At 35.1% G+C, this 27422-nt stretch overlaps 1 protein-coding gene across 7 annotated transcripts in view; it reads left to right on the top strand.

Annotated features, from left to right (window-relative positions):
- Positions 1-27422, top strand: part of ZZZ3 (zinc finger ZZ-type containing 3) — a 95404-nt gene that overhangs the window by 39704 nt on the left and 28278 nt on the right. For 2 of the 7 annotated variants that reach the window (XM_019743340.2, XM_074334968.1), the window contains exons 2-3: positions 662-795; positions 7635-9181. The exons of 2 other annotated variants lie outside the window; for them this stretch is intronic. In XM_019743340.2, the coding sequence (XP_019598899.1) occupies positions 7686-9181 (1496 nt within the window). In that variant the 5' untranslated portion in view covers positions 662-795; positions 7635-7685. Of the gene's footprint in view, positions 1-661; positions 796-2621; positions 2766-7634; positions 9182-27422 lie in introns of those variants that run through there. 3 more of the 7 variants (XM_019743341.2, XM_074334967.1, XM_074334969.1) reach the window with 2 other exon arrangements.

Raw genomic sequence — 27422 nt, 5'->3', positions numbered from 1 at the left:
GTACACACATCAGTGTGTTTCTCAGACTTGTAATCTATAACCAAGTCTATGTTTTTAAGAAGCTTACTTTTAAGGACTGTTTGTGCAGCTATTACATCTTGGTTTATTTCTTCATTGATTTTGTCACATTTATTTTCTATTTACTTCCAAAATAACGTTGACAAATTAGTCACAGAGCGGTAATCTAACCAAGGCAAAATATTACTTTTAAAAGACATAGACTATATGTATTAAAGTCACACTTAAGGGAAAGTCATGATCTTTTTTACTGCATTATTAAGCATTATAGATTTATTCCCTAATATTGTAAAACAGAAAGAGTACTTTTCTATTAATGTTTAAGAAATTACAGACTTCTGGAAAATGATGTGTATCTACATTGGCAGTCAGAAAAGGAATGTAAGGAGTGCTCAAATTTGTGTGAATTTTAGTTCTGAATTAAATTTTGAAAATATTTTATGTGGGTACGCTGAGAAGATTTGTTAGAATGTTAGCAAATCATCTATCGTTAAAGATAACACTTACAGCTAAATCTAAGGAATTATTTGTGAAATTTATTAGAAAATGCAGTGTGCTGTGTGTTTAAGAAGTATCAGTTTTATCCACAAATTTGTAAATAGTAACACATCCATAGTGACTATATTGTGGTTTCCCTTCACAGATATCAAGTTGTGGTAGTACAACCATATAAATAATTAATACCTGAAGTCTCAATGTAACATGGACATTAACAGTGATGACAGATAAATGCAGACGCTTGGGAATCAGATACTAGGCGAAACACTTTAAAAAAAGGTAAGAAAAAAAAAGTAATCTTAATTAAGGCCAAGCAGACTTTAGTTAGTAGAAGTAATTGACTGAAGTTTGTTTTTCACTGTATCAGGTTTATTAGAAACACATCTGCACTATCCTGTCTATCTTAATATGGGTAGAACTCAGCTGTAAGTATCAGTTCTCCTGTGAAAATAACAGATGCAGACATCCTTGCTTGGTAAATATTATCATAATGGATGATGTTCCTGTAGCAAACCCTATTTAAATAGGGTAGTAACATGACTGGCTAGAACTTGATAGAGCGCTAGAGTGGGCGGATCAGTGTCTGCTTGGAGATGCAGCTTTCATTGTGGCTCCTCTTGCCTCTGATGGTTGCTGTCACCACCACACTGTATAGAATGTAATGTTTTGCCATGTTTGTGAAAGGCTTTCAGGATTGGATACAAAGGAATTGGCAATTGGGATCTGTGTTACAAGAAGAGTGCATTTTCAAGTCAAGGGTTACTTTTTATAGGACTATATTTTTACTGGACATCCTCGTGTTAATCTCGGACTTTTTAAATGTAGTATTAAATTATTTTACTTAGACAATTTTCCTACCTTGTGCTTTTTAAGAATTTACAAGGCATATTTGGGAGAGGTTGCATCTATAAATATTAGATATTAGCCCTCCCTTTGTAGCTGACTAAAACCATAATCTGTTTTGACAAGGCAGTAACTCTAGTTTACAAAGCTTGATAATTGCATCAGTTTTTAAATTGTAGTCCTTCGCCGAAAATAGCGTCACTTTTAGAATATGTAGTTTTATGTTTATAATAAAGTGACAGTTTCCATCAGAAACATCACTAGTCTTTTTCCTGGTGTTCCTCCTTGTTTCCAAATGGGCACTCATCATAACCCATTCATCCAGGTTCTCTGAAAAGGCTGTCATAATGCATTATAATAAAGTAAAACTGTACCATGTCTCCCCGAAAGTAAGACCTACCCCAAAAATAAGCCCCAGTTAAGACCTTAGCCAGATGGACGCATGTAGTACATTACGATGTTCCAGAAGATAACATGACTGTATTTGAATAAATGTAGATTGTTGTACATGACAAAAATGAGACATCCCCTGAAAATAAGCTCTAATAGAGCAAAAATTAACGTAAGACCTAGTCTTATTTTTGGGGAAACACGGTAATTAACCATACTGTCTAAGAAATGGAATGTAACTTGGTTAATTAAAATGTCTAGCCAACAGTGTACTAAAACCAGAAAATCCATATTGTTTTTGTCCTTGTTGAAAATCCGTATGACAAAAATAATAGAAATTTTCTTGTATAATAGTCTTGTAGTACTTTAATAACCATCAAGGTCATCGTGTAGATACAGAAGACTTGGTTGATTTTTTTGGTGTGCAGAACCTAAATTATTTTTGTTGTTCAGTCCCCAGTTGTGTATACTTGAAGGCCAACATTTGAGAAGCCTCTAGAAGGGGAGCAAGAGTTTATAAATTCTGAATGAGCACTCTTATCAAGGGCAGCCTTTGGGTAACCTCAAAAAAAATAATGCCCGGGACTCTAGAAAAGAACTGTCACATTTTGGCTCAAACTAATATTGAGTTGTAAGGGTTTAGTATATTTCAAGCTCTTTTTGGTTTGGTTTGGTTTTGTTGGTTCCTAAAAATCCTTTTCCAGTTTCTTAGTATCTCTGAGGCTACAAAGTTACCAAGAAGTACCAAAGATGTTACTATGAACAGATACTCTGTTACCTGCTATTCCCTCTTACTATAGGAGGGGTAAATCTATTAGCATAAGTTAATTTGCTCTTTAATTCTTTTTTTTTTATTATTTCATTTTAAAGAAAGGAATTTAAGAGTTTCTAGTATTCTTCATGGCTGAAGCTGAGAGTCTGAAACCCTGATGCTTAAGCTCTATTCTATATCATAGCTCCAACTCCTTCAGGAAAAGAGATAATATTTCCACAATGATAGATCTTTGGTTGTACAGGTAAGTTATTTAGTTTTGCAGTAGAGAAGACAACTATAGTTTGATTTTTGGGGGGTGGGGAGCTTGTTATTTTTCTATACTTCCTTCTCTGCATGGAAAATTGCACAGTCTGGCTGTCTGTTCGTAGGAATGTGGAAACTATAGGGAATGCGTTGGGGATGAAATATTTTCCTACTCTTTTCCCAATGGGGATAAATGAAGCAACTAAGTACATTGGAATCTCTAGATCATTATACCTATCTTTGACACCCTAGGTATTTTTGATTCAAGGGCATTATGAAATTCTTTGACTTCTCTTCCCCCCAGTTGTCTTTTTAAGTGTGTATTCATTCAGTTTCATCTATCTATCTACTTGTCTGTCTATCTATCTATCTATCTATCTATCTATCTATCTATCTATCTATCTATCATCTCTATTATATATCTGTCTCTTCATGGGAAAGAAAGAAGAGACCCACTTATACAAGACAGTACATAATAGAAATCCCAGGCTTTAGAGAGGTGAATATTAAGAACCTTAAGTTGAATTGCATAGGTGGTTCCCCAGGTTTCACTTTCCTACTTTTGACCCTGTAGATACTTTTAATCTTATAGATACATTTAACCCGATAGAAACAGTGCTAATTGCTTGTCTGAAGAATTGTGTGCAAAGGGTAGTCTGAACCATCATTAAGCAGTTCATGTTTATGTTCTAGACAAATAGAAAAAGAATCATTGATAACACTTGCCAATTTTTCTTGCTCTTTTTGCTTTTCACTTTGGTTTGTCTGCCTAGTACCATGACCAGTTTCCTAAAAATTGTTTACTTAATAAAACTAAATATTATGACAGTAAATATCAGCTAGAACATTGATGTTAATGGAGGATTACTAGTCCCTCAATTCCCAAAATAAACCATACTACTTTGGTAATTGTAGTAGGAGCAAAACGTTACAGGCAGTATCTTTGAAATATCTTTTTGAGATTTCTTTTTCTTAAGTAAAGGTGATAGCTGGAGTAGTATTTCATTAGGTGGACCATTTTACTTTAGGGTTTATTATTCCTTTCAGTTCTTACTGGTGTATTTCTGCAGATGTGAGCACAGGGGCTAGAAATTTATGATCTGAAACAAAACTGATACTGTTTCAGACAGTGTTTGAGAACCCTGTTAGATTTGATGCAAAAATAGATTCAAATATGAGGAGAGGCATATTTCAACAGCAAATAAATGGGTGATACATGTGGAATTATAGGTAGGATTTGGGGCTTAAAATGAATGGAGAGGCTGAAATTTGGTTGGTAATCCCTCTCAGATAAGCCCTCCAATAGGATAAAAACTATGAGGGTGGGGAAGAGCGGAAGGGAGTCTGTTTAATTTTAGTGATTGATCATATTCTCTTCCCTCTCTTCTAGAAAAAGCCACATCCATTAGTTGGTGTATAACATATAGGGAAAACTTCATTCTAGTTGCTGGATTGGGTTTTGCCCATATGAATATGTTAACATACGGTTTCCTTCAAGTCTAAAACTAGAATGATTGAATTTGCAGTTCCAGTTGGGTGCTGGCTAAGGTTTTCACCACGAGCCTCCTGTTTAGTTAACTAGCAGGAATATTTTCTGAGATACTAGTTTGTAAAAGAGTTTCTTTTTGTTCCCTTAGCAACTTAATTTTTGACAAATATAATTTTATGCTCCAAACCTCTTTACTGAGTATCTCCAGTGACTTTTATGTATCTAAATGAGGAAAACAACTGCTTTAGTCTATAATACTTTGCTAAGGATATCAAAACAATATTGAGACTTGGTTGAGATAATCAGGACATTTTTAGTTCCTTTCTGGTAATTGAATTTTGCACTCAGTTTATGAGATAGAGAAAGTATATGCCTTTATGTGTGCCTGTTCAAAATAGAAGAGTTGAAGAAAAAGTTAGAAGAGAAGAAAAAAATCACCAGAGGGAAGAATGTTAAAATTTTATTCAATTATAATCTTCAGAATTTTAAGCAACTTATTGCCTTTTTCCAGCAAACAGATTTTTATAGTCGTCTGTTTGGTGCTTTCTTTGCCAAAGAGAGCCTGGCTTTATTTATAGTTCTTAATTTGTTATTGAAATCAAATAAAGAATTAAACGATATATTATAAATAGGCCTAATTTAGTTTGAAACTTGATGACTGTGTTTTAATAAAATACTGGCTAGATGCAGTAGTCTAAGGCACGGCTTCTCAAACCCCCTAGAAGGCATGTAAATCACCTGAGAGTTTGCTTAACTGGTAGGTCTGGGGCAGGGCCTGATATTCTGCCTTTCTAACAAGATTGCTGGAGATGTCCGTGAGGCTAGTTCTCAGGCCACACTTTAAGTTATTAGAGTTTGAGATACCAAAAGGGTATTTGTTTTAAAACATTTTTGCTTTAATTATGACCCAGTAGCATAGGATTTGAAAACTCTAAAACTTGGGCTTCATTGTAATTGTTGAATGGATTAAAAACATTTTTCGCAAAAGAAACAAAAAAAGTTTAGTCTTTCATTTTGATCACTGGACTGGTAAAGAAATAAAATAGGCCTTAATTGGTGGTGTTTCATAATGATATATAAGTAGTTCTGGGTACTAATAATAGGCTTGATTCATTAATAATAATAACAAGGCAAAGGGATTTTGCTCTTATTTTGATTGGTGTGGAGAGAAAAGAAGTGCTAGGAATGCCTGTTATTGGAATCATTTGAGATTTATATGCCCTAATTGGCATCACATTTTCAAAAGTAAAGCTTAGCAGGTTTTTTGTGTTTATAAAATATTACTATTGCCATATTATATTCAAACCATAAATTATGAATATAAACAAATTTGCATTAAGGATATTTGCATTAGGTGTTGTAACTAAAGTTATTTATGTTTTCTTTGTATGTGTACATAGATATTTGACATTTGAAAATCAGTAACCTTCAAATTTGAGAGCTTCAGATTTGGGTACATGAAACAAATAAATTGATATTAATAATTTTTAGTCTGTGCTCTTTTGAAACATTTGAAGTTTAACTGAAATTTTTTGTAATTAAAAGTGGATATTTATGAGTCATTCAGTGTTTATTACCTGTGAATAAAAATATAGATTGTAATCTTGATAAGATTTTAACAAAAGAGAATAACATGTCACGTTCCTCTAATGAATCCCAAAAACAGTAAAAGTTTATTGTGAGAAATGTATTTCCAAGTTCTGATTTGTGTCCCATACTTATTGTTCATGTGATTGCTATGGAATTCCCTAGAACAAGTTTTCACGCTTTAATCTCAGAGCTGGCTTTGTGAGTCTTGTAAGATTTTTAAAAATTGTTAATTAAACATTTAAAAGTATGCCATACTCTGAAACAAAACTAAATTCAACCAACTTACATTATTTTACAGCAATTGATTATCTTAAGTGCACTTTTCTCACTCATTTCATTTGTCAGCAGGCAGGAACAGCAAGACAATTTCTCTTAATGTTTCTTTTTCTGTGTGTGGTGGCATGTTGTTGTGTCTTCTGTAGTTCTTCATAACCTTTCCACTGTTAGATCCTTTTAGTTGAGGCAAAGGAGAAATTGTTTTTGATTTGCAGGGGCAGGAATAGAATGGCATTTGGGGGTTATCGGATAAGGAGGCTGTGGGAAGGATAGCAAAAGGGAGGAAGGAGGTTACTGTGAAACTTTGTACTACAGCCATTATTTGCTTCTTTCTCTATCCATCCTGCACCCCATTCGAAGTTAGGCAGCGAAGTGGCAAAGTATCCTGTGAAAGCTAAACAGAAGAGCAGCAGGAGAAAGGAGACTTGAAATTCTAACAGCTCTTTTATTGTGCTTGGTGGGAGAGCCTTTAGAAAATAACCACGAAACTACTCAGTTTATCTAAATGGATCAATGAGAGCATTTTTCAGTTTTCCTCACATTTCTCTCTTAGAAACACCAAGCATCAACACCAGAAAATACTCATCTGCCCAACATGCCCTAAAACTGTGGCATATCCACATATACAGGAATTCTAAGAAGGAAAGGATAGGATGGGTTATATGTGTATTCCGGATTTCTTAAATGTAGTATTTGCTTCAGCGGCTTCTTTCTTTTTCTTCTACCTTCTTTAGAATACTTCCTTTCAACTGCTAATTTATGGCTCTGCTTCTTGGGACTTGGGAGGCTTGGTTTTACTCTGTTTTGCCCTTAGCCATTGCAAGCTAAGATTGTGATTTTTATCCATCTGCTTATTGACAAAAAATTCTACTGCAACCAAAATTTTTTAGGTGCCACATAGTTTGTTATCAAAGGATTTGATCTGAAACTCATTTTACTAAGAATGAATTAAAAAGATCAGTGCCTGCCGTTTTACCTCCCAGGAATGTTTTGAGAAAACATGAGAAAAGATTGGGATAGTTTTTGTGATAGCTGTTATATAAGTTCGAGATTATTATTTTAATAACCAAGATGAAATCCTGTCTTTGAGAGAGGTATTTTCTGGGCCCTTTGTGCCTGTATCTGAGAGGCAGATACAAAGGAAGGCAAGTTAAGAGCGTGGTCTCTGTAGCCCTGCCCTGCCACTTACGTGTGTGGCTTTGGACAGATTACGTAAACTATGTGGCTCAACCCCTCATTTGTAAAGTAGGGATGATAATAGCACTTACTCTAGTTGTAGTGAGACTTAAGTGAAGTAATGTAAAGCATATAGAATGATTCCTGGGACATCTTAAGTGCCATATAATTGTTAGCTATTATTAATACCATTTTTGGAAATGTTAATGAAAGAAATTGTATCACGTAATTTATTAATATTGTCTATACTGGGATTAAAAATTTGTAGCTTTATACTTTTGCTTTAGGTATATTAACTATTACCTTTTTCTCATTATTTTGTTTACGTTTTTGAAGGTTTCCCAATGAGTGGATCATGATGGCCGTATTGTAGGGACTTGCCATAGTATGGCTGCTTCCCGATCTACTCGTGTTACAAGATCAACAGTGGGGTTAAACGGCTTGGATGAATCTTTTTGTGGTAGAACTTTAAGGAATCGTAGCATTGCTCACCCTGAAGAAATCTCTTCTCATTCTCAAGTACGATCAAGATCACCAAAGAAGAGACCAGAGCCTGTGCAAATTCAGAAAGGAAATAATAATGGGAGAACTACTGATTTAAAACAGCAAAATACTCGAGAATCATGGGTAAGCCCTAGGAAAAGAGGACTTTCTTCTTCAGAAAAAGATAACATAGAAAGGCAGGCTATAGAAAATTGTGAGAGAAGGCAAACAGAACCTGTTTTAAAAAGAATTAAGCGTTGTCTTAGATCCGAAGCACCAAACAGTTCAGAAGAAGATTCACCTATAAAATCAGACAAGGAGTCAGTAGAACAGAGGAGGACAGTAGTGGACAATGATGCAGATTTTCAAGGGACTAAACGAGCTTGTCGATGTCTTATACTGGATGATTGTGAGAAAAGGGAAATTAAAAAGGTGAATGTCAGTGAGGAAGGGCCACTTAATTCTGCAGTAGTTGAAGAAATCACAGGCTATTTGGCTGTCAATGGTGTCGATGACAGTGATTCAGCTGGTATAAACTGTGATGACTGTCAGCCTGATGGGAACACTAAACAAAATAGCGCTGGTTCTTATGTGTCGCAGGAAAAATCAGTAGCTGAAAATGGGGATTCGGACACCCACACTTCAGTGTTCCTTGATAGTAGGAAGGAGGACAGTTACATAGACCATAACGTGCCTTGCACGAATTCAGAAGTGCAGGTCAAGTTGGAGGACCACAAAATAGTAACTGCAGACCTGCCTGTGGAACATGTTAATCAGCTGACCACTGAGCCAGCTACAGGCCCCTTTCCTGAAATTCAGTCATCTTTAAGGGATTCTGAGGAGGAAGTAGATGTGGTGGGAGATAGCAATGCCTCAAAAGAGCGGTGTAATGAAAACACCAATAACGCCCTGGACACAAGACTTGAGAGTACGCAACTCTCCGGAGACCCGGAACCATCTTCTGTTCTAGACTGTGTTTCAGCTCCAGCGATGTCTTTATCAGAACCTCAAGAACATCGATATACTCTGAGAACTTCACCACGAAGGGCGGCCCCTGCCAGAGGTAGTCCCACTAAAAACAGTTCTCCTTGCAGAGAAAATGGACAATTTGAGGAGAATAATCTTAGTCCCAATGAAACAAATGCAACTGTTAGTGATAATATAAGTGAGTCTCCCACAAATCCCGATGATGTTTCTCAGAATGAAAAAGGGATATGTTGTGACTCTGAAAATTATGGGAGTGAAGGACAAAGTAAGCCACCCTCAGAGGCAAGACTCCATATTGGACATTTGCCATCTGCCAAAGAGAGTGCCAATCCGCACATTACGGAAGAGGAAGACGATGACCCTGATGTTTATTACTTTGAATCAGATCATGTGGCATTGAAACACAACAAAGAGTATGTGTAAATATGGTAACCATGAATTCTGCTTTGTTTATTATTCCCCACGTTCTCAGTATTCCTGAATGTCTATTCATAGCATTTTTATTACAACTAAAATTAATGCCTCAGCAGAAGTTTTTGGTTTAACATAATAATTTTTTCTGCTCTTACAAAAGAACTCCCCAAAAAGAAAGACTTTAAAACTCAACTTTATTACTTTCTCAATGTCAATACAGTTTTCTAGTTTTGGTATTTCAACATGTCTCAATTAGAAGAGACGTGGAAACATGGTTGATGATGTTTTTGTTTTTTAATAAGTTTCATACTATTTAAATGAATTTATAAAATGGAAACAGCCTTGGATATACAGTCCACTTTGATTTATAGTTACCGAACTTTATGAAGTGTCTCTGCCTTCTAGAGAGTGTAGAACAATTAATGGTGAGTGATTAGACATCATACAGATAAAGGAAATCTGGCAGGCTAGAAATCTACTTTTATCTTAGTTAATTATACCTAATTTCCAATTACAACTTTTGATTAAAAAAAAAGTGCTTTATGCATCATTTCTTACTTTTGTGACTTAAAGAAATAGATATTACTGTTAATACTATGACAGCTAGTTGTATGTTGTAATTAGCAGATTAGCAAGAATTAGTGTGCTGTATAGTTTACAAAAAGCATTTGAGACAGCTTTTTCCTGATTCTAAATTATAAGGAGAGACTGTATCTTAAAATACTATCAGGTCTCAACCTTTGTGATAAAGGCACTTTTTAAATTAAAGAAGTCAGAGTCCAAATTTATCACAGTTTTGCTTAGATTTTCCTTAAAGTATTCTGGGCAGTAACATATGAATTGGAGCTAACTATGTCTAACCTGAAAGGAGGTATTAACAAACAATGTTTATCATAAATCAGATGAAGACAGGTGTGTGTATGTATGTATGTATATATATATATATATATATATATGTATATGTGTGTATATATATATATATGTATATGTATATGTTAATCACCTTTACTCTTTTGAATTAATATCACAATCATTATGTAGGCTATGTAAAAATACAGATTTGAGGACCCTTTGTAATGTTTCTGTTGTAACAATTGCCAGATCTTGGTATGTATCAGATCAAACTATGAATCCCGGTTGTGGAACGTAATCTTTTTGCCATGCATTATAGACAGTTTCCAATTTGTATATGATAATGTGCTGGCCTTCTAGCATAGATCTCTCTTCTGAAATTTTTCCTTGTTTTTTTTATAAATAATATTTTAGTACTGGGTTTAATAGATCATTTTATCTGAGAATTTTATTCATTAATTTGTGGAACTGTTAGCATTTTCATGTATTTGAAATGTTGGAAGTCCAATTTGAGATAGAAAAACAACTCACAAGTGAACTTTCTTTCAATTTGAGATAAGTTGAGTTTTTACCATTAATATTATGTATCAGCTTTTAAAAGTAGAGTTGTTTTATCTCTAGGTGCAAGGAAGCAGAGCGTATGTCTTGGGGAAATACCAAAAACTCAAGAAATGGGCTTTTTTACAAAATGATAGTCTGTTAATTTTAATATTTTCTTTTCATTGTTTCTGTGGCAAAAGAGATGCTGTCTTAAAGCTTTGCTGGTTATTGATGATGGAAAATGTTTTCCCGTTAATTCATTAATGTTACTTTTTGGTAACAGCTCTCCTGATGATTTGAAGGGTGATGTTCCTATACGACAAATGTCTAAAGATAGTGGCCATAAAATTTAAAGAATGATGTTCCATATTCCTAAGCCTTTGAGAGTGAGAGCAATACAGTTTCCTGGGCCCCTTAGATACGCAGAGTCCTTTGAATTTGGATAGTAGTTGCTTTATTAGGAGAGTGTTCTCAAATTAATGCCTCATGGGGTGACTGGGCAAAAGGAAATTACTCCTTGATTTTTTGCCTTGTTCCAAATCTTTTGCAGATAGCACCTTTTGACACTTAACTTTTTTCCCCTAAAGGAAACAAAATCAGGAGAAGTAAGATGGAGAGGGAGCATCTGAATTAATTAACATCTTGGTTAGAGATAATTTAAGGAAAACAGGGAGATGGTGTTTGATCATGTCAGATGTAATCTGTTTCAGTCAAGTCCCTATTTCAATGCTTTTTGTCTAGAGCCAAGAGATGGTTGGATATAATGTTGGCTCTTTTGAACCCAAATTGTCATTGTTAAAAATAGCATCATGATACCTATCTAAGTGCTTTCAAGTCTCAAGTAAATTTCTGGCAGTTTGCAAATGTTGTTAAAAGGCACTTGGGGTAAAGGAAAAAAAAAAAGACTCTTGGGGTAGATGGATTACTATTCTCCTGCACACAGAGGTGTACAAGTATAGTATTTGTTTTCTATAATACACAATCAACTATTTGTTTTCTTCTTTATTCTTCTCATGCTGGAAAATGTCTTCAGATGATTGCCTCTTGAAACTAGGAAATGGGCATTGCTCAGCCTACACATGAATACCTCTACCACTAGGGAATGAGTATTTCCTGGTAGCCAGTTTAAAAAAATATATTGTTGATAGAAAACAGTGAGCATGGAATAGTTCTTTGCAGCTAAAAGGACATAGCTCTTCTTTATTCCAGCTGCAACTCTCCTCTAAATTAACATTGATTATTTAATCAGCAACCTTCCATCCTAGCATTCAGCCAGTTATTTATCCATCTTGTTTGCAAGAATATCATATATAGGATATCATATACAGGGATATCACATACAAGTCATCTAATCACTTGTAATGTTTGAAAAGATATTGTATATAGAGTCCTAGTCTTAGACCTGATTCATGGCAATTAGGCCATAGGCCAGAGAATTGAATTTATAGATGTTCCAGGTACTTAGACCCTGTTTCCTCTCTTCTCTAGGACATAAACCTACAGTGTGCTTCTATATATGTATTTTTCCACATGGAAAACTCTACAATGAGCAAGGAACTAAGCAGTATCTTTTTCTATAGCAAGATTCCAACTGTGATTTTACCAGATGTGCCTTCTCAAAGATTAGGGGGTGGGGAATCAGAAGAACATATCTCAAACTCTTTGATCTTCAAGGTTGATGAAATCTGTTACAGTGGTAGATAATAGCTAGTGACTTCCTCCTGCGCGTTAGTAGCCAGGTTGAGATCAGGTATTGAACTGTGGATTGCCCTTTCTGTTTGGGAATTGACCTTTTGCTGATTTTGAATCAAAAGAACTGAAACTGATCTCTAAGTTTGGCTCTGGGGAGAGCAGGTGTGGAAGAGTTTAGGTCCTGGGTTTTAACATTCAGAGCTTGTCTTCCAATTCACAGGGCAATCATGGGAAAATTTTCAGATGAATTTGTATTTTGGTCTGTTGCCTCTGAATTCTCATTGTTCAAGAATACTTCGAAACATATTTGAAGGACCTTGGAGCCCTTCATTTAGGGAACTTGTAGCCTTTCATGAACAGATAGATGGTAAAAAGTCAGATTTAGGTTTCTAGATTCTTGAGGTCTTACAAAAGATTAACTCATTGATAACATTACTAATGTTTGTACTAATTTTTAAATTTCTAGATAATTAAAATATAAGAATAGGATACTTATTGCTCATCTGAGAGTATTGCCCATGTAGTGTACAGGTAAGAATCTTATTTTCAAGCCATATTAAAGAATATTTGCAAGAATGGTAGTTTCAGATTTGGTCCTCTAAAGACATCACTGTACCAAATAATGATGATGTGTCCTTCTGTTGAACCATGCTTAATATGAATCATTTGATATTTTCATCAATTTCAGAAGCCTCATAGAGAAAATCCTCATCAGTTCTTTAGAGTCACTTCCTGTGAGACTACTATTAATGATTGTCAAAGTAAATTCTTTCAGGGGGCCAGAAAACTCCAGACCTAGGGATGGATTTTGCTTAGAAAGCACTAAAGGAATCGTCCTGCCCTGGATAAGATAATTTCACATTTGTACTGTGCTTCATAATTTACAAAACAATTTCTTCTAGTTTCTTATTTGACACTCATAACTCAGAAGTAGATAACATAGGTGGCATTGTACAGTCCCCATTTCCTAACAGGACTAAGGTCTTTAGGTTGTTTATTTAAAGTATCAAGATGAATGGCTGGATAGAGATGGGATTAGAGCTTCCGCCATCTACTTGCTAGTCTGAACTACACATGGTTACCTCACCCAATAAGGACATATTCCAAGGACATTCAGGTTTCTAGGTTTAGCTCTCATGGAGCAGATCTTGGGTACTCAGTTTTCAAAATTCTTTAGCCTGAGTTTAAACTCTGTAATTGAAATCATGATTATCTGGTTTTATCTGTCAGAGAATCAGCATTACAGGTAAGTAACCTGTTCTATTTAATGAATGAAATATTTGCATGTTCATTGTAAAAAACATTTTGTTAGTGTGTCTGAGGAACAACTGGCAGGTGTAAACTAGGGAAATAAAACCACGTATAGCTTGAACTTAAATAGCAGATTTGGATAGTTTACAAAAAAAAATACTTTGGGGGAGGAGTTTAGCATGCAGTTACAATAGATGTATTAGAGGCTGCTAGGGAAAACTTATGCTTGGTACGCCTTCTCAATTCATTGGAAAAGGCTGTGGAATATAATAGCCAGATTGGCCCCAGTAGTTTGGCACAAAAATTACTGGGAGGAGGGAGATATCTGTCCCTTAGTGTAAAATTTTGGGTTGTAAGTCACTAATCAAGAACTTCAGTGAATTCTTTGGTTTATTTTTCCTTTGAATATCAACATTTTAAATTTGAAACCTAATGTCAGTGGTTTCCAAAAGTGATTCTCTGCTATAATCTGACTATATTTGTACTCAAGTATAATTTAACTTTTTCTTGATTTAGGGTCGGTCATCTTTGCTGAACAGGTTATATACAGTGATACTTTCTGGCAAAACAGAATAGGTCTGTTTTCGCCTATGTTAAATGATTTGGGCTTCTCTGTTTTTTTATGTTCTTAAAGTTTGGCTTCTTTTCTATGTTCTTTTCTAAGTTCTATGGCATCTTATAATTTTCTTCTTTTTGTTGGCTTTCATTAGTCACTTGTGCTGTCTGGGTACCTTCCTCTAATAACTAATGGCATCTTCCCTTCTAATTGACTGCTTTTAGTTTTCTTTACACATGGAAATCAGAATAATCAAGCTTGTCAGAATTATGATTCTTGAGTGATACACTGAGTAATTTCTCTTTGAATACATAGATAAGCATTAGTGCGTGGGATGTTTGTTTTGTGTGTTTTCTTGTTTGCTTTCTGGTTTGGAGGCTGAGTCTTATGTAAGTTACCAAATATCTAAATTCTGAATGGAGAAACAATAGTTGTTTCTTTATATGTGGCAATAAATGCTCAGTAGCAATAAAACGCATCTAAAACAGTTAACAAATATTTGAGACTTAACGGAAGCTTAGCCTTTAGTTGCAGGAACTTTCAGTAATTTTTATAGTAGGCTAAAGATGTATTTTTACATATTTCCTAGACAGACTAGTATACCACATATACTTTTCTGTTATGATTCATGTTATCAGATAAAATGTATAGTAATTAATGGGAAGATCTATCTTGTGACATTTCTACCTGTCTCTCCCTCTCCTCCCTCCCCTTCCCACATCCCTTCCTCCTGTGGGGTCTATTTACCGCAATTTCTTTTACATTGTTATGGAAAGCTACTTCTACTTGTCTCTTTAATCTTTGATATTAACATAGGGCAATTTGTAAAGTGGTGAGTGGAGACTTAATTCGTTCAGGGCTCTCTCAGTAGGCAGAATTCTCTATAGTTTACGATTTAATTTTCATTTGTCTAGTAATATTTGTGTGGTGGACATTGTAAATATGTTATTGAAGGTCTGGATTTTGTTCTCTTTCTTTAAAGTGTTGAAATTTGTTTTAACAGGCAGTTAACTTACTTGATAATAAGCTTAATGCTAGTAAGGCTTGTTCTTTTATCTCTGTTAAGGGGATGTTCAGAGTAGCCTATATTCTAGGTTTAGTTTACTTCTATAGCATGACCTTTCTGGTGTCTCATTTAAAAAGGTCTTCGCTCTGGCTGTTTGAAGCCTGAATGACTCGAGCTTCCTGAGAACGAGTAGTTGTTCAGTGTCCAGCTCCTTGATAGTTGTTCTTTGCTTTGTCCTGTGGAATCACATGTTTTACATGTGCAACTTTATATTCAACCCAACACTCAAGGGGACCTCTATACAGATTTCTGTCTTGTTCTGTTTTGCTTCTTCCTCGTCGGTACTCTGTCCCTCACATTCCAGCTGCCTCAGCTTCCCCAAACCCTAGTTTTGGTCTGTGCTCATCAAGACCTGCTCCGTAGTACTGATGTAGAAAGGGAGTGTGACGACACGGCTTGTCTCGATGGTTTGCCCTCTCTCTCAGCTCACAGCCTTGCGCTGCCTGTTGTCCAATGTCTAACAATGATCATTTCTATATTTTCTCCAGTCTTCTCACTGTGTATAGCAGGAGGCTATTTGGTGTTAGTTATTCTGTCATGACTGGAAGCAAAAGTCTCTGATTTGATTTTAAGATGCATTAGGTATGTTTTCTTCTCTGACACTTATCCCCAGTCTGCAGTTGGACCATTTGGAGATTATTTTTTGTTGACATTTTGTTTGACTGAGGGCTAGTCTTTATACCCTAAAACCTAGTTTAAGCAACTTTTTTTCTAAGAAGCTGAAGTCAGAGAAATTGGAATAATGCCAATTTAAATTGAAGAATGAAGGTAAACAAGACTGACTGCTTTAGCTGTGTCGATGAGGTGTTGCTTTGGTTGGAGCAGAAGTAAAAATTCACTTACTGGTTCAGATACAATTCATGAGAATGTGTAAAAGAGAAAGTGACACAAGGAGATGGGCAACAAAGTTTACTAGATTTGAAATCGTAACAGTAAGAGATTAAGGAATAAATGTATCTGCAATTTAGTTAGCTTTTTTTCTTTGACTCTGGGTTTTTTTGCTGGACCAAATTTGCTGTATTATATTTTTAGAAAGCCGTGGTGAACATGCTTTTTTTATGACTATCACTTTAATCCAGTTTCTTATAATGTTTTTTCCCTTAAATAAAATTAAATGTAGAGTATTTTGCAGAAATTTATTTTCGCTGGTACTGTAATTTTTTACCATTTGTATTAAGTTGGAGAACTTCAACTTTTTTTGTGTGCCTATTTTCACTTGTCCTACATTTTCCTTCCCCTTAATTTTTAAATGTATTTTTAAAATCATATTTTAGCCAACAGTTCTCAGACTATAACAGCATAAGATTATTTTGTTATGTTTACACTTTTAGTTGGAGGGAAAGGGTCATGCTAATAGTTTATTGGCAATGCAGCTAAAAAGTGAGATTGACAAGAAGATCACAATTAAAACCTAAAATATATTTTTAATAACATTTCAAAGCATGGATGTGGAGTCAAGTTAAATGAAACAAGTGTAATTTACGTCATAAGTAGTGTTTAAGTCACCCGTCATCATGTTTTTATTTTTAAAATGCTGTCTCATTTAAACCTAGAATCTCAATATTTAAAAAAATTTTTATTTGTAAATTATTTACAAAGGTTGGACTAGATACAAGGAGGGCTCCAGTCCCCTTCATTACCATTTTTAGCCGGCAGTATGAGTCTGGGTAAATGTCTAACTTCTGTGGTTGTTATTTTTTTTCATCTATAAAGAAAAATTGGTGTGATTTGATTTGTGTAATTCTAATTAATGGTTTACATAATATGATTTTGAATTCTCTTTCTCTGCTCTTCCCCTTACATTTGGCACTGCTCAGGCTTCAGTTATTAACTTTCTATTTCCCACCAGTGTTATCAATTCAACTTTATTTCTTTATTCTCAGTGCAACTTTCTTAAATTTAGGTCACTAACATCTCTTTGCTGGATGACTGGAAATGCTTTCTTACTTGCTTTCTGTGGTGCTCATGTACTGTTTCCCCAGTGGACTCCTCTACCGTAATGGGAGTAAGTGTCCTTAGAATAAAATCCACTCTTTAAAATGCATTATTGCATGATTTTTAAACATTCTCTTATCTTCCCAAGACCGGTTAAGTTTTGCTGGTGTGCTCTCTCATACCAAATTATAATTGCCTGTAAACATATACAATACACCTCACGCTCTTGGAGGAGCCTTGTCTTTCTAGTTGGTTGATGTATCATCAGAGAAATGTAAAGCCTGATCCTGCTTTGAAAATGTCAGAAAAAATTAGCATGCTCTTCATAGTAGACATTTTTTATACCATTAGTTTGACTTTTAAGATTCTGAATTTAATGAGTTGATATTAATGATTTCCTTTTTTTATATTAAAAAATCTAGATTTTAGATTTCCAAAAGAAAATACATGAATAAACTACATAATCATTCATAGTTCACTAAACTCAGGAACTGGGGAGAAATAATGGGGTAGCATAGAAGTGTGTGTTTCATGACCAGGGATGGTTTTCTGAATATATTACCTGAAGGTAAAATAATGTTTTTACCTGACTATATAAAATATAAGCTCGGATGTTAATAGCAGACCCCAAAGAAAGGAACTTACTGTGTTATAAAACAAGCTTACATGTTTATTATGATTGGTGTGTTTTATGTGGTTTCAAATATGTTTTTACTATCTAGAGTTTTGCCAAAGACTTTGTTTTATTAAAATTTGTTGGGGTGACAATTGTTAGTAAAGTTACATAGATTTCAGGTGTACAATTCTGTAATACATCATCTATATTTCATTTTGTGTGTTCACCATCCAGTCAGTTCTCCTTCTGTCACCATGTATCTGACCCCATTTGCCCTCTTTTAAAATCCCCTCCCCCCTTACCCTATGGTAACTGCTAAACTATTGTCTGTGTCTATGAGTTTTTCTTTCTTCATTTGTTTGTCTTGTTCTTTTGTTGTTTTCAGTTTTATATACCACATATCATTGAAATCATATGGTTCTCTACCTTTTCTGTCTGACTTATTTCGCTTAGCATAATAATCTCAAGATCCATATTGTTGCAGATGGTGCTATTTTTTCTTATGGCAGAATAGTATTCCATTGTGTATATATACCACAACTTCTTTATCCATTCATCTATCGAAGGACACTTCGGTTGTTTCCATGTTTTGGGCACCGTAAATAAAGCTGCAGTGAACATTGGAGCACATATGTCTTTATGGATAAATATTTTCAAATTTTGGGGGTAAATACTCAGCAGAGGGATTGCTGGGTGATATGGTAATTCTATTCTTAATTTTTTGAGGAACCTCCACACTGCCTTCCATAGCAGCTGCACCAATCTGCATTCCCACCAACAGTGTATGAGGGTTCCTTTTTCTCCACAGCCTCTCCAACACTTGTTACTATTTGTCTTGTTGATGATAGCCATTCTAATTGGGGTGAGGTGATATCTCATTGTGGTTTTCATTTGCATTTCTCTGATTATTAGTGATGTTGAGCATTTTTTTATGTCTGTTTGCCATTTGTATGTCTTCTTCAGAGAAATGTCTCTTCAAGTCCTCTGCCCATTTTTTAATTCTGTTGTTTTTTTTGTTGTTGAGTTATATGAGTTCCGTATATATTTTGGATATTAGCCCCTTATCGGAGGCGTTGTTTGCAAAAATCTTCTGCCATTTGGTTGGTTGCCTCTTTATTTTGTTGATGGTTTCTTTTGCTGTGCAGAAGCTTTTTAGTTTGATATAGTCGCATTCATTTATTTTAGCTATTACTTCCCTTAACTTAGGAGTCAAATTCATAAAATGCTCTTTGAACCCAAGGTCCATAAGTTTAGTACCTATGTTTTCTTCTATGCAGTTTATTGTTTCAGGTCTTATGTTTAGGTCTTTAATCCATTTTGAATTCATTTTGGGACACGGTGACAGATAGTCTAGTTTCATTGCCAATAGACTTTAGAAAGCACACAGATTGCTAAGAATTTGGTTGGGGTTGTCTTTATTGACTTGAAAGAAAATATATGTACCTGCCTATTTCTGTCTTATGATTTAAATATTTTCAATGGGGGCTATTACTCAGTTTTCTCTGTATAAACTTAAAATAGATGCTAAAAATGATTTAAAAAGACAACACATGTCATGTGCTTTTTCAAGTTGTTGTGAAATGATCATATACAGACACCTTAACAGACAGATACGTAGTTTGCCTGTATTTGAGATGTGTTGCCTGTTAGAGTATTAGTTTATAACTAGAAATTATTAGCTTGTCTCTATTAATAGAAACTTTTGTTGTCTTTGTAATTCCAGAACAGAAGGTGAACTTTTAGATGTTACAGTGGATTGTTTCTTATAATGCATGATCTAAAACTCAGGAATAGGGAAAATACTGACTGGTGGGGATTTTTTCTAGATAATTGTACAACTTTTTAAATATTGACCACAATATAGTTGCATTCAGCTTCCTACTTTAAAAGGGAAAACTCAAGAATTCTGTGAATAGATTTAGAAAAACAGGTATCGTACTAGGAACAAGTTGAGGTTTTAAGGTTGATTGCCACAAGAAATCGGGAGTCTTTACGGAGGGGGGGGGGATTTTTTTTAAGGAAATGTGGATTAAAATAAAAAATTACTGACACATTCTTTAAAAAATTCCCTGTGAAAACCTTTGTATGGTACTTCAAAAGGTATTCAATTTGAATACAATTTGAATATAAGGTATTAATTTCCAGTAGTTTAGTAAGGAGCCCCTTTAGGTTATTTAAAAAACCGACAAGGGAAATGATTACAAGGTCAAGGTAGTCAGAGCTTGTTTTAGTAAGAACTTGTTGGTTGCAGAAATCAGAAACCCATTCAAACTATTTCAAATAAAAAAGGTTTATTTTAAATAAATACTAGACAATCTTATGAATATCCAAGGTCAGGAAAATAAAGCCTAACCAGGCGTCAAGAAATTGTAACCTGTCAGCATTTAAACTTACACCCTTACCTCTGCTTCTCTTTGTGCATTGCAGACTGGTTTTTCTCTTCTTACTAATGTTTTTTTTTTGCACACTTTTCCCGATAAGTTCAGTTTGCAAATGGTAGTGGCTTCCCACTGTGCTTATCCTGATCCCAACTCTACATAACCTTTCTTTTCCAGAGCCTCTTCACATTCTCCAAAGAACCTGATTATTGACCATTCAATAGATTGACTCACCTGGGTCAGGTTTGCATCTCTGACAAAATTAGCAATGGTTGGGGGTGGGTATAGTGGGGTGGGGTGAAGTGGAAAAGCAGAGTCTGCCTGGGCTTATTCTTGCCCCAAGGATGTCATCCAGAAAAGAGGTTGGTAGGAAGTGTAAGCTGTCAAAACATGCCCATTATAGACCATTTTGTGTTTTGGGTCAAAATGTATTCTTGACCAGTAATAGAACCCTTATACCTTGCTAGTGGAATGTAAAATGAAATGGTGTGTCCATCGTGGAAATCATTTGTTGGTTTCTTGATAAATAAAACATAAAATTACCATATGATCCAGCAATTCCACTTTTAGATGTAGACTGAAAAGAATTAAAAACAGGTATTAGAATAAAAAGTTGCACACAAATGTTCATGGCAGCCCTCTTCATAATAGTCAAAAGGTGGCAACAACTGAAATGTCTGTAAACGGATGAACGGATAAACAAAAGGAGGTATTGTCAATGCAATGGAATGTTATTCAGCCATAAAAAGCAATGAAGTACTTCTGCATATTACAACATGGATGAGTCTTGAAAACATTATGCTAAGTGAAAGAAGTCAGACACAGCAGGTCACACATATGTGATTTTGTTTATATGAAATATCCAGAATAAGCAAATTTGTAGACAGAAAGCAGATTAATGGTGGCCAGGGGCTGATGGCTGCACAACATTATGAATGTACTAAATGCCACTTTATTTAATTGTATGCTTTAAAATGGGTAAAATGGTGAATTTTAACACAATAAAAAGAATGTAAAAAAAAAAAGAAGTATGGGTGAGGTATGTGCATACCAGGGATGCTTGAGATAATCCAATGGGAGACAGGAAGAAAATGCTATTTATATGTATTATTCCTCAGTCATAAAAATTTCTGGGGCAGCCGGTCAGCTCAGCTGGTTAGAGCACTGTGCTCTTAACATGGTTGCTGGTTCGATCCCCACACAGGACACTGTGAGCTGCGCCCTCCACAACTAGATTGAAACAACTACTTCACTTAGAGCTGATGGGTCCTGGAAAAACACACTTAAATAAACAAAAGTTAAAGAAAAAAAAGAATTTCTGGGGTTCTTTGTTTATGTTTATAATGTATATAATAAACATAGTAAAATGTATAATTTGTAAGTACATATATTAGAAGCATGTGCCACAAATTTTATTTTTTTAACCATAGAGGTACTTAGTGTAAAAAAATAAGGGAAATCATTGTTTGTAACAAGGAAAGGCCAATTATTGATAAATAATTAATTTTTTGCTTTAGTATTTAAGGGGAGTTTTTAAAAGATGTTACCAGATTATCTCTTGAAGCAGAAAGGTCATAGAATCCTAATATATTTAAAGAAACTAGAGGGCTCAGCTGGCATTCACTTAGCAGTCTTGAAAATAGCTTGGGTTGCTTTTAGCCAAATTGTATGACCTATTATAATTGGACATTTTAAGTATGACTATTATTCCTAAGAAGATCACCAAAGGTTCTTGGGAGTTAGAGACTTGTGAATATTCTTCATACTGGGAAGCTGGGAAGCTAATAATACCAATGATAATAAATACAAATACTGGGTATTTAAAGAAAACTCAGCTATTTGGGGGAAATTACGGTTTTTGCAAGGTCAGAGATCGAAGCATGCCTGGCCAATTAATGAGAATTCTTTAAGAGAGAAATGGTTATTAAGATAAAAAGAATTCAGAGTACATAATGTATGTAGACTTTAAAGCCCTTGGGGAGGTTCCATTTTATTATGGTTATGTCCTTTTTAATATGTGATTAAAAAGAAATAGTTAATTTGAGTGGGTTATATTAGGTTATATTAGGTAGCATGTGACTATAAGGTACTATTCTGATTTGCTAAGCTTTATTAAAAAAGCAAAAAGAAGAACATTTTTCACCTTAGAGATATCAGTGTGCCTCCCTTTGCTGGACTCAACCATCATTGTGCAAAATATTTTTGGAACTCAACTTTTGGAACAGTTTGCAGAATATTCTCAGCAATTCTTTTTAAAAGATATTTAATTTTTACTAAGATTCTTAATCAAGTTTGGTGTAGAAATATAACATGGAGAATATATATACTTTGTGTCACAAGTAAAATTATGAACGACATGATATTCTTGCATCCCTCACTCACCTGAATTAAATGTGACTCATAAGCTTGGTTCTGAAGAATTTCAGAACAACTCTGTAGCCATTTTGCATATGCACCATTTATCACTTAATACAGAGTGGAGCAGTTGTTAATTTAGCTATCTTCTTTCTTAGATTGTGAGTTTCTTACAGCGAGGGACAAAGTTTATTGTACGTGCTACAGTTTCTCTGCATTGATTTAATCATTGCCATCCCTGTTAAAAGATTCAGAATATTTTGTAGATTTTTTTCCCTCTGTCTCATTTTTCTAATCACCACAGTAAGAAATTCTGTGAAATCGTACTGTTCATAGGCCACCCTCATTGATTATATTCTGTAATTTTGCAGCTGTTTAATTTTGAGTGACCCCTGACAATCCCAAGTTCATTTACTGTGATGGTGGTACTGCCATTTTTGTTGTTGTTGTTAAATAGAAAGAAGGTTTCCTTGAATTATTTGGTCTGCTGATCATCAGTTATGAAAGCAAAGAGATTTGAAAGAGAAGAGGGAACACCAGTGTGGAGGCTGATGGCCCTGAATACCTCTGCTGTTGCCGCCATGCTGTGTAGCCTTCATTCCTGTCACCATTCATTAGTGCTGCTTTGAAGAATGAATGTGCTTTTCACATTTGATTCACTCATATTAGAAGTGGATTATAACTTTGGCTGTGGTTAGAATCTGAAGTTTTATTTTTATTTGAAAGTAGATAAACATGAATATTGTGTAGGGTTTGTAACTGCGTGCTAGGCACCTGCTAGGCTCCTCTCATTGTATAAACTCTGTCCTGTCATAACACTGTACTCCTGATTTTTACATCCACTCATCCTCTGGAGGAAAATGTGGTAGTTAATGGATCATTTAATTAATGAATGGCTAGGATAGATCTAGAGTCCAGTGTGGTGGGAGTCAACTCCTAGGAGTAGAACCGGCGGAGCTAGTATGCTAATTGTTCATGTAACCTAACCTGGCTTTTATTCTTCTCTTTGAAGTTAGAGGTAAAGCAAAATTCTTTGTTTACTATTATGACCCACTAGATAAAGATATTTATTCTAACACTTTACAATTGGTGTAATGATAATGGTTTTAGAAACTTTTTATATCTCTCAATTTATAGGTATGAAAACCTAGCCCAAAAAAAATGAGTCCATGTTCAAGATTTCAGAATTAGTGGCAGAGTTGCCACTTGTTCCATGTATTTTTGACTCTCAGATCAGGCATTTTCTATTCTTGATTCCTTACAAAACTTTTAAATTCATTTTTGTGTGTGTGTGTGTAACAGTCCTGAGGGTATGTTAGTCAAATTTCACTATGTAGCACTTTTTCTAGGATGAGTTTGTGAACTGTAGAACTAGTTTTTTAAATGGACTTTATTTTTTAGTACAGTTGTAGTTTTACAAAAAAATTAAGACAGTCCAGAGAATTCCCATATATTCTGCACCCAGTTTCCTCTATTAATGCCTTACATTAATATGTTATAATTAATAAACTGGTACATTACTATTAACTATGCATAAAATATAGGTCCACACTTTATTTAGAGTTCCTTAGTTTTAAATTAATATATTTTTTTCTGTTCTGGAATCCTATCTAGGATACTATATTACATTTATTTGTTTTTTTGTTTGTTTGTTTGTTTTTTGTCTCCTTAAGCTTCCTTTGGCTGTGGCATTTTCTCAGAATTTCCTTGTTATTGATGACCTGGGCAGGGATACTGGTCAGGTTTTATAGATTTCTCTCTTCTGGAATTTAATGTTTTCCTGATGGTTAGAATGGGGTTGTAGGGTTTTGGAATGAAGATCACAGACATGAAATGCCGTTTTTATCGCATCATAACAGGTATATACTATTAATACGATTTATTGCTATTGATGTTGACCTTGATCACCTGCTGAGGTAATCTTTATCAGGTTTCTCCACTGTGAAATTATTCTTCCCCCCCTATTTCCATACTGTATTCTTTGGAAAGAAGTCACTATGCACAGTCCACACTTAGGACTGGCAAGTTATGTTCTACCTCCTTGATGGCAGACTATCTGTATAAATTATTTGGAATTCTTCTGCGTGAGACTTTCTTTTCATTTTTTCTTTTCATTCATTTATATTAGCATGGACTCAAACATTTTTATACGTTGGATTATAATTTAGTATACTTTATTTTGTTGCTGAAGTTGTTCTAGCTTTGGCCATTGGGAACCTTTCTGTGGGCTCCATCAAAGTGGTGTATTTTTGTTGCGGTTGTTTTTGGTATTTTTTGTTTTGGTTTGTTTTTTGTGCTTTTCTTTTTTTAACAATTTCTTTCTCTCACTTCAAAATGCTCCAGGCTCATCTTGTATATTTCCTGCCCCTGTTCTAGAATCAGCTGTCTCTCCAAGGAACCCTGCTCCCTTTATTTGAGAACAGTGTTAGAAACCAATACTTGGGTATTTTGTGTGAGGATTGCTACTAGGGGCAGTTGTTTCTTCTATTTAGCTGTCTCAGCTGACAGAGCAATAAAATATATATGTATATACTAACCTGTGTGTGTATACATAACTATAAATATTTATATAGAAGTATTTCTATATCATACTTGACCTGCCTTTGTGCTTTTTCTTGCACTATTCTACCGTGTGTCCCCGAAAATAAGACCTAACCAGCCCATCAGATCTAATGCGTCTTTTAGAGCAAAAATTAATATAAGACCCGGTGTTATATTATATTAAAGACCTAGTCTTATATTATAATAAGACCAGGCTAGGTCTTATTTTCGGGGAAACGGTACCTAGTATATGTTAACCTCCTCTAGCCTTTCCCATTAAATACTGCATCTTTTTCAGAATTTAACTTGGTTTTACTTTTTATATGAAATATTGGTTGGATGTCCCAGGAATGATCACTTTGTTCATACCATGCTTATGTACTCATCATGGTTTAGCCAACTTTACATACAGCTTGGACAATTAAGTTCGCAAACTTGTTGCAACGATGTTGCTAAACTTTTCTGACATCAGAGGGATTATTCACTATGAATTTGTACCAACAGGGCAAGCAGTTAATCAAGCTTACTATTTGGAAGTGCTGAAAAGGCTGTATGAAAAAGTTAGACGACCTGAACTTTTTGTTCATGGCTCTTGCATCACGACAATGCACCAGTTCACATGGCACTGTCTGTGAGGGAGGTTTTAGCCAGTAAACAAATAACTGTATTGGAACACCCTCCCTACTCACTTGATCTGGCCCCCAATGACTTCTTTCTTTACCCAAAGATAAAGGAAATATTGAAAGGAAAACATTTTGATGGCATTCAGGACATCAAGGGTAATACGATGACAGCTCTGATGACCATTCCAAAAAAAAGAGTTCCAAAATTGCTTTGAAGGGTGGACTAGGCACTGGCATCAGTGCATAGCTTCCCAAGGGGAGTACTTCAAAGGTGACCGTAGTGATACTCAGCAATGAGGTATGTAGCACTTTTTCTAGGATGAGTTCGCAAACTTAATTGTCCGACCTTGTGTGTTTTTCTCTTACAGTAACTTAATCATTATAATTTTAAATTTTAGGCATTGACTAGGAATCTTACGAGCTTTCTTGTCAATATTTAAGAAACTACCAGTATACACATGCACACCCTCTTACCTAAATTGTGATGATCACGAGGGTAGGGCTGCATGTTGATTATACTGTGCTCTTCAGAATGGCTGATGCAGTGCTATGTACAATGAGTGTGCTTGGTGTTTGAATGGGTTCATACAAGTTCAGACTAATACGTATTTTTGAGCAGCGACTTCACACTTTAACCTCATAATTGAACTTAGGATCAGCTGGGAGGCTCACAATTTTTTGTACCTCTTAAGGCAAGTTCATGCCATCCTGTACTTGTCTGGTTTTGTAGTTCAATTCCAGATTTTTTGTTTATGTGGTTAAATTTCATCTTGTCTAATAGTCTACCTTGCTTGTTATTTTGGGGCGAACGGAGGTCAAACCATTTCACTGAGGGCCTTCATGGGAGGGTCAGAGGACTAGGAAGACAGCGAGCTCCGACGTCCTGGCCTGGGTTGGGATCTTCCCAGCTTCCCAGCTGCTGAAAGCTTGCTTGTTATTTTTTTAATCCTGGCTTTTTCATCTACTATCCTTCTCAGTATTTGCTATCCTTCTCAGTTTTATGTCATCCATGAATTTGGTAAGTATACCTTTGCCTCTTACGTGTGTATCTAAGTCTTAGGTGTTAAAACAGATAGAGGCTATATGGACCTTTAGCATCCCTAAAGGACTCACAGGAGCACACATGCCACTACAATAGTGTTCTGTATACAGTGGTTTAACCACTGAAAAGTCATCCATCCAAACAACTAATTCAGCTCATATTTTCTTTTGTGTTTTTTGTTTGTTTTCATCTATATGTCTCTTGAACCTTAATATGCTATGGGACAGTACCGAAGAAGTAGAAAAATGGCTCTCCTCTCAAGGATCTCACAATATAGTAAATGAGACAACATATTTTAAAAACTAGAGTGATAGGAGTACCTAAAAGTTCCTGCCTTCAGGAAGTGTACTATTGAATGACCTAGGGACAACCAATCCCTTCATAAACCACAGCCATTATATTCCCGGTAATTTCTTTTTGGAAGTAACTTCTGTTGAGAAAAAAGCCAGTAATGTATTGTGAGTAGACATTACCGTGTTTCCTCAAAAATAAGACCTAGCCGGACAATCATCTCTCGTGCGTCTTTTGGAGCAAAAATTAATGTAAGACCCGGTCTTTATTATATTATATTATATTATATTATATTATATTATATTATATTATATTATACCCATTTTTCTTATAATAGAGTAAGACTGGGTCTTATATTAATTTTTGCTCCAAAAGACACATGAGAGCTGATTGTTTGGCTAGGTCTGATTTTCGGGGAAACACGGTATGAAGTAAGGGAAACTTAATCCCTTAGATCTTTTTAAATACCTTCCTCTCTGAGAGCAGTTACTTGGCATAACTT

This window comes from Rhinolophus sinicus, linkage group LG06 (genome assembly GCF_036562045.2).
Source record: "Rhinolophus sinicus isolate RSC01 linkage group LG06, ASM3656204v1, whole genome shotgun sequence".
NCBI classification, from domain to species: domain Eukaryota; kingdom Metazoa; phylum Chordata; class Mammalia; order Chiroptera; family Rhinolophidae; genus Rhinolophus; species Rhinolophus sinicus.
This window is presented reverse-complemented; position numbering and strand designations above follow the sequence as displayed.